The sequence below is a fragment of the Copidosoma floridanum genome, unplaced genomic scaffold, assembly GCF_036245765.1.
Source record: "Copidosoma floridanum isolate Cflo_tuat_1 unplaced genomic scaffold, Cflo_Japanese_pri ptg000020l, whole genome shotgun sequence".
NCBI classification, from domain to species: Eukaryota; Metazoa; Arthropoda; class Insecta; order Hymenoptera; family Encyrtidae; genus Copidosoma; species Copidosoma floridanum.
Genome location: NW_028321897.1, coordinates 8,175,653 through 8,186,452, shown reverse-complemented (window position 1 = coordinate 8,186,452; position 10,800 = coordinate 8,175,653). Strand labels below are relative to the sequence as shown.

Sequence of the window (10,800 nt, the reverse complement as noted above, 5' to 3'; positions counted from 1 at the left end):
GTAATTGGGTTATTTGCACCTGTTTAAACATTTTTGTTTTTCATTCATCATCACTCACTTGTGGGCTCAGACGTTGTGATTTTGACACATAGCATACTTGGCCAGGTCTCGATCGGTCATTTGTTAAATTAGTAGTTTTTAAATCGCTAAAAAAGTTGAGTTAGGAGAAAATTATTTCCACAAAGAAATAAAACTTTTATGAATTAAAAATATAATTACAGCAATAATGAACTTTGGGCAAATACTTTGTCCGAACAGTCATTATGCAGATTATACGCTATGTGAGTTCGTTTAGAGGGGATAAGGAAATCAATTGAAGCGCCCATGGTGGTGAAAATGTTGCTAGCTCTTGGAACACTAAAGCATTAATTCTATGTACGATTAGCTTTTTTCCCCTGGATCTTAAAACTTGACACTATTTTGATCTGTTACATGCGTAAAAATTGTAGATTGAGAAATTAAAAATCCAAATAAGTGTACTTGATAGAAATATGTGCAAGAATAGTAATGCTAAAAGTAATTACGACGTAGGAGAAAGAGTAAAATAATACGTTGCATTTTCTTTGTCATCTGCAGCGCAAGCGCAATTCATGTCAGTTTAAAGTCCTGCAGGCATTTTTTTTGTAACATGAATCATCATGTACAAAACTTTAATTACTGAATACATTCTTGTTAATTTTGACCGTATAAACTTTTTTTTTTCTTATCTACAAATTTCAGCAATATTGTTAGTCAAAAGTATGCTTTGCCTTTAAGATCTTAGGAACATCATTCTTACGGATTTAACTAACTTTGTGTACAGAACTATATGGTTTTTCCGAGAGCTCAACCCGTTTTAAACCACCAGAGGTCGCTAGCAGCAACTCACATAGCAAATACATACACATATACGTGTGCTCTAGGCTAAACGTGTCTCGTGGCTTTTTGTCAAATATATGACTAGCAACTTTGATTACTACTTTTTTCGCATTTAACTCAAATACTTTATTATGGCAAGTCTAACTATTTGTTATAAAAATAATTCATGTCAGAACAAATACTTACCAAATCAAATTATCTGATATTTCAAAAAAATAATTGAATTATGGCGAAAGGTAGTGGGAGAACAAACTGTAAGAATTGATATTATAATTAAAATATCTATTTTTTAGGGTCAAAAGACAACGAATGAGATGCCTTTGACGTAAGCGAAAGCTGATGCCAAAGTAAATTGGGTGTTAAACTCGATCGGTAAAGGGCAATTAACACCAATTCATTGCATGAACATGGCTCATCGAGGATCAATGTCCCCTTTGTTACTAGGAAAGATGCCTCTTCACATTTCTATTGAACGAAATAGAGACATAGAATTCATTTTACTTAGCAGGTAAATATTTGTTTACGGAAATGCACATAGAGGATGGGTTTTTAGACTCATGCAATATTATGCATTCGGGGTTACCCAATGTATATAAGTTGTGGACGTTTATGCACCCTCAATACTCATACCAATTGAGTCAAAAAGTGAGCGAATCCATACAAAACTTGCGTGATTCTGGTGAGAACTGCAGTGCGTGGATTGCAGGGTGTACAACACCAATGCACCATAAAAATATTGCATTGACTCCGGTATACCTCGCATCTTAAGGACTGCCGTATGAGACAGTTGTTCAACCCCCTGGCTGTCTTATATATCTGCGCAACTACGTTTACCACTAAGTAATTAATACCGGCGTGAACTTATGTGAGGCAGTGAATGTTGGGAATCCAATTTGGCAGTCATCTGCGCATAAGTTTGTGACCTGTATTTGCCCAGGTACGGCAGTTTCATGGGTCCCGGGTAATCCAGACATCTACGCAACAGTGCAAACTCATATTGATAAGAACTATCCCTGCCCTAAGCCTCAATGCGCATACACCGCCAAAAACAAATACTTTGCTTTATTGCATGCACGCCAGCACAACTAGGAAAGCTTTAATAAAGATAACAATATATGCTCCTTGTGCCATAAGTATTTTTCAACTACATCTACATTAATGAGGCACTTAAAAAAAATTCATAGGATGGATGAGAAACCGGTGGATGTTGCATGCGATCGTTGTAATATTTAAGTAACTGTTGAAAAATTATCTCGGCATCAGAAAACCTGTGTCCCAGGAGGAGAAGATGTCTTCTGCGATTGGTGTGGCGAGAAATACAAGCGTCATGGCTTAGCAACACATAAAAGGGGATGTTCATCGAAACAAAGGAAAATTTAATTGTTTCTTAGAACAAAAATGTTTGAATTTGATAAATTGATTATTATTATTATAACATTTGTAAATATATAATAATGCCTCCTTTATCTGTCAAATAGTGTATATAAATTGAATTCTATAATTAATATTGAAATTTGTATTACATAGAGACGCTCCTTATTCATATACAACGCGCTGTTGCACCTAACTACTGAGTCCGAACTGGCCTGCGCGCCAGTTGCGTTGCATCAGCCACGATATACACTCGTGTCTACTGTACTAAGATTTTCTTCCGAATAAATCTTCTTTGTAAAACTCTGTCTCCGTTTTCTCGCGCACCCAACTGCTGCTCAAATAACTTCGACAGGTTATGGATCCAGGCTAGCTTCCACTGCGCGTTCTGGGTGTGCAGGTTCTCGTTTTTTTTTCTCCTTCTTCTACTACCGACAGAGGCATGAACCCCGAGAAGAGTCAGCAGGAGAAGAAGCTGGACGGAGTTCGCGAGCAGGAGCTTGTCGTCGACGAGGACGGTAAAGGAGGGAGGCAGGTCGAATCAGATGCATCCGGAGGTGAATCGGATGTTCTCCGCACGAGCGTCTCTCCGCAACCTAGCCGGGGCTCCGGGTCGCCACCGCAAGACGGCGAGAGCCGGCTTTCCGTTAACGATCGGATTTCTCCGTCTCAACAGACACAAGGTAGGTCTTTTGTTGTGCGCAAGCAGCCTCGTGCTCTTAGTGCGTTACCGCAGGTGCGCAAAGTAGGCGACCTTCAACCGTGGGTTTTTCGACTTCCCTCAAGTCATGATTCCGGATTTGCGTTTTCTTTATTGTTGTGCTCGCGTACACATCTACAGGGCAGTGTTTATATTCAAGTAGTCGGAATTGAAGTTTTTTTTGAAAATCATAAAGCCCAGATTAATAATTGAAGCGCATATCTTCTCTCTTTCTCTCTCGTCGTCAGTCTTTGTGTTGCATGAGACATTGAGGTGACATTGGGCGGCCACGTGGTCGATTCGTGGAATCGAGGAGAGGATGCGGGCGCGGGAGGGGTGACGACTTCTCTCGACGCGGGCGCGCGCATGTACGGTTGTTGTACATCGACATGTGTATGCGCGTCCGTTCGGTGCTAGGCGGAGCGGGTGTGCGTGGCTCGAGCGTTTACGCACGCTAGCTAGCGGCTGTTGCCTCGTTGCCGCGCACTGCTCGCCATCTTGCTTGCCGACCGTCTCTCTCTCTCTACAAGCTAGTCATGGCGCGCGCACGCGCGTGTTAATGCGGCACGTGTGTGTGCTATATAAATGCCCTCTCTCTCCTTAACATTACAGATTACGATGCTCTGAGAGCATTTATGACCTATGCAGATGAAAATCTGGGTATCATCTCAGCGCACAGAGACGAGGTAGTCAGGATGACTGAAGACAAGGGATACATTGTACTCACGACCGAGACCGGCGCAGTATACCGTTTGGGTATGTATAAGGATGCGCGTATCTCGAAGAGTACTTTGTAACGATCGATCGAATCCAAATGTATTTCATTTCTTGATTTTAATTTTGACTTCCGATTCATGATGATTATGTAAGTTAAATTTGGTCCGAAATTAACTTTTGCATGCTGATTTAAATATATCTCACAGACTCTTTGATCCTGTGTATGTATATATATATGTATATATATGCATATATGTCTTGATTAAAGAGATCGTACAGGGAAAATCGATACTCTAGTACTGCTGTGCGTGCATGAGATCCATTTCTCTCTCTGCTCTGTCCTGGGGCCTTGTGTTCGGTCGGTTGGGGCGGAGTGTTCTCTGTTGGGTACGGGCTAATCCGAGTAAATTTCCTTTAAAGGAGAAAAGTCTGGTATGGACAGGGAACAGTACAATTTGATCTCGGGCATTATCGGAGCTGCAAAAGGAAAAATTCCGCTTGATTTTTCTAAAGTCGCCGGATCGGCTTCGCTGCTAGATGAAGCTCAGATCTCTCCCAGGAAAACTGATTTACGGATGAGTACCTCAAACAGACTCCTGAATAATACAGAGAATGTCGGACCCAGAGTAGAGACAATGTCGCTTAGTCAGAGGCTGATGGGCAATAAGCCCCGCATTATTAGCACTCAGACCATCAAAGCAGACATCAAAGCTTCATCTACACCGATAAGACCCGATCCTAAACTCCGGCCTTTAAATGTACTTACAGAGTCACCGAGTGCACAGACTTCCTTGGAGTCCAAGATCGACGATCTTCTTAAGGCCATTCAGCTACAACAGTTCGAAAATCAACGAATCCAGGAAATCACAGAAAAGATTGCCGGAATGAACCGTGAAACTATTGCTAATATTGAAAAGCTGAATCGTAAGAGCCAAAATCGATTCTTGGAGTTTCTCACGAAGCTTGAAGAGAAAATCGAAACAATGGACAACGCAATATATGACAATGATTGTCGCCACCATGACTTCCTTGAGCAAATCACTGGCACTCATGAAACTTTGGAAGATCTGCTCCAGGATATACGTTTTGAAATGACAAGTGAACGATTGGATTTGACTCGACAGGCAAATCGCCCACAAGTAAAACAGAATACTGACTTATTAATTAAAAATAGTCCGATTACTGCCTTGAATTCGAAAACCGATTTACCAAATAAAAACGGACCGAGTAAAACTACAATTAATAAAACCGATTCATCGTACACAAATCCGAATGATGCTTTAAACTCCAAAGCTAATTCTGTCTTGATAAACAATGTTTCCAATCCGAGTCCCTCGACACCTTTCGGAGAAAAACCACCTGATGAGAATGTTCGTAAAATTATTCAGGAAGAGGTGCTTAAGTTAAATAGGAGCGCCGCAACACACACCACCGAGGGACGGGATAACAGTGGAGTAAAACGCGATTACAAACTGAATTTAAAAACGAGATTCGATCATTTTGAGAACTATTTTCGATCCGAACTTCGTGCAAAACATCTGATTTACGTCATAGATTCTTCTTTTAAACCATCTTCTGAACACGATGAAGAAACGAAAGCGGAACATAAGTTTTTAGTTCGCGACATTATGATAAATCGAATTGACGAAAACTACCACAATAAAACTCTGCACATCGAGGATCCGATCGAACTTCTGAATAAATTGCGCGAGATTAAGAAGTGTGAAGCGAACCTTACTTCAGCACAGATTAGACGTAAATTAAATAATATTCGGTATAATCCAAAAGCAGAGTCGGCTTCGCAATTTTGGGATAAGTTTGAGGATCTTGTTCGCTCGTATAATACTCTGCTTCCCGGAAGAAGCCTGAATGAGGACGAAAAACGCGACATGTTCTTTGAGGCTATAGTTCCTGCTGAGCCAAATCTGCGTCAAGCCGATTTTATTGAGCGGGGGCATAGCAACGACGGCACCGGTTTTTCATACGACAGGCTGAAATCGTATTTACTCGAACAGGAAGCTTATCGTGCCGGAACGTCGGAAGGTCAGGCTGCGGGCGCCCATCATGCTGCGCGTACCGGCCCCTTTGACCTCTCACAGGTCAGATGCCACGGCTGCCGCCGTCTCGGCCACCTGAAGCCTGACTGCCCCACGCCAGGAGTGATAAATTGCATCAACTGCAACCAAAATGGTCACATTGCTGCAAATTGTCCAAGGCGTCCGCGTGGCGACCAGAAAAAGGGTTCGGACTGTGGCCCAAATAGGTATGGTAATTCAAAAACGCATGATAACTCCCGGAGTAATAATAGTAATAAGAGAAAAACGGAAAATACTAACAAATCGGATGATTCTAAGAAGCGCAAAACTGAAGATAACAAAAATCGAGGATCATCTGACTCTAAAGAAAATAAAAGAGGATCTTCTAATAAGAACTCGAACCGAGACAAAAATAAGAAAAAGTCAGGTAAGACACTTCCTGATTATAGCACTGCTCTCTCCGTCCCTGTTCTAAACTCGTCTGACCGTGTTCTGAATACAGAGATTAAAAATTCTAAATTGAGATTTATTGCTGATTCAGGTGCTACTCAACACTTGACAAACTCTTCGATTCACTTTAGAACCTTCGAGAAAAAGAATGTTGGGCTGATTAAATGTGCAAATAGTGACTCGAGGGCGGACTTGGAGACGGAGGGAGTAGGCAATATACGCGGACTTAATCGAAATAATATAATCGAATTAGACGGAGTAATCTGCTTAAAAGACTTAGTCAGTAACCTTCTCTCTCTAAGAAAATTCGTGGACTCCGGTTTGTCCATTTATCTTGACAATAAACGAATAGATATTTTTAATCCGAGGTCAAATGAGTCATTTATCACAGACGTTTATAAGTGCCCATATTGGCTGATAGATTTTAACATCAAAAACAATACTGATTTTATGAATAAACAAATCCTGACATGTCTGGCTGAAGACGTAACAGAACCCCGATACATGACTCGTAGGGCCGTCACTCAGATGAAAAATAACTTAGAAAATAGAAATAGCGAAAAAGACAAAGAAATTTCGGAGACAATTCAGATAGAGTGTTCGAACGACAGAGTAAGTAATTCCGAAACTGATGTAAAAAAGATTGAACGGACTGATAAAACTAATCTGAATAATGAAATAGAAATCAGAAACTTTGAATCCACAGTGTGTGATCGAAAAATCAGTGAGATAGATGAACAAACTATAGACATTTCTGAGGAACTGGTAAAAGTGAATAAAATACCCGGACATAGCATTGAGATTTTTAAGAAAAATGGCTATGCACTGCTTTGGCATGCGCGCCTTGGACACGCTTCAATACAGTATCTTAAAGCTTTTCAAAAACGTTTTCCGGAAAATCAGAAGTTACAAGAGGCCAAATTTGATGATGAGATTCTTGATTGCGAGGTTTGCAAGATATCTAAAATCACTAAGTTGCCCTTTAACTCAGTCAGGACTCGGGCTACAAAACAGTTACAAATCGTACACTCAGACACAATGGGACCCATCAGCCCCTCTTCTTACCCGAAGAGATACAGATTTATATCTGTATTTATTGACGATTTCTCGAGATTGGCTATGGCTTATCCCATGACTGCAAAAAGTGATACCGGACTCTGTCTGGAAAACTTTGTTAAGTCTGCACGGAATATCCTGGGTTTCGATGCGAAGGTATGCTACCTGCGTTCGGACCAAGGAACTGAGTTTACTGGAGGATACACTCGAGAAGTTTTGGATAGATTGGGAACCGAATTACAACTGGCCAGTCCGGATACACCTGAACACAACGGAGGAGCAGAAAGATTCAATCGGACTGTACAGAAAAAGACGAGGTCCCTCATGTTTGACTCTGGCCTACCAGAAAATACATGGGACCTTGCCCTCGGAGCAGCCGTCTACGGGTACAATCGGACTCCACATCGTTCAAATAATATGATTTCTCCGCTGGAAAAATTCGCTCCAGATTACAGCTTTGACGTTGAACAGATTAAACGCTTTGGGTGCCTTGCTTATATGAAAATCCAGAGGAACACAGGACCCAAGTTTGGCAGCGTTGGACTAAGAGGCGTTCTTGTTGGTTACACAAGAACTGGCTACATCTTGCTGAGACCCGAGAACGGGAAATATTATGAAACTCGAGACGTTCGTTTCAACGAAAAATTTGTATATGGTGACGTCTTCCGCAAGGAAAGTATCCTACATTGGGAAAACGTGAGCCAACCCATAGACAAATCCAGGTGGTTTAAGGAGTTTGATGCCGGAGTGAAATCTGTAGAACAAAATCAGCAACCGAAAATCAAGGAAACGGAGGGAGCAAAGCGAAAGAGAGGACGACCGAGAAAGATTAAAACAACAGAAATCCCAGAAATACTTATAACAGATTCCAGTTTTGCCGAACTCCAACTTGATTCTGAAATAAAACAGAGTATTAAATTCAATCTGAATTCTGATTTTATGGATTCCGAGGACCAGATTATTCAAGCCCTGATGATACAACTGAATCAAAATTTCAATGAAAGTCAAGAGACCACTGACATTAACTCACAGAATGACGAGACTTATCATGCCTTGTTGGCTCAGATAAATCAAGATCCAGCATCCTACAAAGAAGCCATAAATTCTGCTGAAAGCAAACTCTGGAAAGAGGCCATTAATGATGAGCTAGATTCCATGAAAAGAAACCATGTGTGGGAAGTGGTAAAGCGACCCTCTAAATCTTCAAATCAGAGTAAACCTAACATAATAGACTCAAAATGGGTCTTAAAACGGAAACAAAATCAAAACGGACAGATTAAAAATAAAGCTCGACTAGTTATTAGAGGCTTTAAAGACAGCAACAAATACGATCTTCGAGAGACGTATGCTCCCGTATCAAAGTTGCCTCTGGTACGAGCTGTGCTTGCAATGATTAATAAACATGACCTTGAGACTTGCCAGCTAGATGTCAAGACTGCTTTTCTCAACGGGACCATTGACGAAGAAATTTACATGGAGATCCCAGAAGGAGTTGATTGCTCACCGAATGACAGAGTAAATAAAGTCTGCAAACTGCGACGATCGCTGTACGGCCTCAAAATCAGTCCAAAACGATGGAATGAGCGATTCACCGAAGTGGTGCTCAAGATTGGACTGACTGCTCATCTCTCAGAGCCGTGTTTGTTTACGTGGAGACAGAGGAAGCATTTTCTTATTTTGCTGCTTTACGTGGATGACATGATTTTGGCCAGCAACGAGTCGTCAAAACTCAAAGAGGTTAAGACTAAATTACAATCAGAATTCGAAATGAGCGACCTTGGAGAGGTTTGGAACTTCCTAGGGATAACTATCAAGAGAAATCGGATTGAAAAGGTTATGATTCTCATGCAGCCAGACTACACGGATAAAATTATAAACAGATTCGGATTCGGTTCTGCACACATTCAACGATCTCCAATGATCACGAGCCAAGTTACTATACGACAGCGCAAAGCTCGAGAAGAATTTGGAAATCAGGATGATTTAGCTAAAACACAAACAAAACTGAATGTGCCCTATCGTGAAGCTGTTGGTAGCTTGCTCTACCTCGCCAACACTACACGTCGAGACATCACGTATGCTGTGAATGTGCTCAGTCGACACCAAGTAAATCCTACGGAAGATGACTGGAACATGGTCAAGAGAGTATTCAGATACTTGGCTGGCACAAGAAATCATGGACTGATTTACAGAAGTGAGTCGGACGGATTGGAGGCATATTCAGACGCCAGCTTTGCCGACTGTAAACACTCTATCACTACAAGTGGTTACGTCATTAGGTTGTTTGGAGACTCAATTGCCTGGAAGACACATAAGCAGAGCTACGTAGCACTCTCGACCTGTCAGGCTGAGTACGTGTCCATGAGCGAAGCTTCTCAGGAACTTGTAGCACTGCACAACTCGCTGGCTCTGATTCTGAATGAGTCACTGACTCCGATGAAACTATTATGTGACAACCAAGCAGCTATCTCTGCGGCTAAGACTGGTGGGAGCGGAAGGCTTCGACACATGACGGAAGTCAGAGAACATTATGTGAGAGAATGCCTGAATCGATCTCTTATCGAAATCTCGTGGATCAGTACTAAGCAACAGATTGCGGATATTTTCACGAAACCTCTGTCTTTCGAACATCACCATAGATTAACTGACTTACTGCTGAATAGAACTTAGATTATTGCTGAACCAATTGAATTTGCAACTGTACTAATGTATTTGTTTATTTTCTTTGTTTGTACAGGCAAGTAGATGATCCAGACTCTCTCAGCTAAAGCAGAAAAGAAGCTCAGATCACAAGATTCAAGCCCTAGATTAAGATTTGTGTTTACACGTTAATGTGATTCCTTGTTTTATTATTGATTCTGGTCATTGATGCCGTTTTTTTTTTTCTTGACGTTGATTGTGAACTATTATTTTGATTAGTAAAACAAAACTGATTTAATGATTATAAAATAAGATTTTGCATAACTCCGAGTTTAACATTTTGAGTTAATTTTTCCTGATTTAATTATAAAGTTGAGTAGTTGATTAAACTTGTAAAGATATTGATTGATATTTTATTTAATCTGGCGGACGTCTCTATGGGAGGGAGTATTGAAATTTGTATTACATAGAGACGCTCCTTATTCATATATATATATAAGTAACCGAATACAACAGCGCCAACGCGCTGTTGCACCTAACTACTGAGTCCGAACTGGCCTGCGCGCCAGTTGCGTTGCATCAGCCACGATATACACTCGTGTCTACTGTACTAAGATTTTCTTCCGAATAAATCTTCTTTGTAAAACTCTGTCTCCGTTTTCTCGCGCACCCAACTGCTGCTCAAATAACTTCGACAATTAATTTAAATGAAAATAATCTGCGCAAAAAAAACTAAATACAACTATTTGTCTACGAATAAAAATAAAATCTTATAAATCTGCCAGTAAAACAAAATGCCGTATATACAATTTTTTTAATCTTATTAGCTATCAAATGATTTTAATTAATACAACATGCCGTTAACATAATTTTTTTTTTATACCTATCAAAATAAGTAAATTCACTTTTTAAATACTTAATATTAAAATTTTCTGCCTATAGAATGCTCTGCCAGCAATAAAATCCACTTAA

The 10,800-nt window shown here is 40.6% G+C and overlaps 1 protein-coding gene across 1 annotated transcript; it reads left to right on the top strand.

The window, feature by feature from the left end:
* Positions 1–2,643: 2,643 nt before the first annotated feature.
* LOC149374364 (uncharacterized) lies at positions 2,644–10,492 on the top strand. The gene is made up of 4 exons (XM_089593657.1): positions 2,644–2,912; positions 3,542–3,685; positions 4,067–6,109; positions 9,926–10,492. Exons 1-4 carry the CDS (start codon positions 2,672–2,674, stop codon positions 9,931–9,933), a joined length of 2,436 nt encoding a protein of 811 aa, XP_089449783.1. The 5' UTR covers positions 2,644–2,671; the 3' UTR covers positions 9,934–10,492.
* The last annotated feature ends 308 nt before the right edge of the window (positions 10,493–10,800 follow it).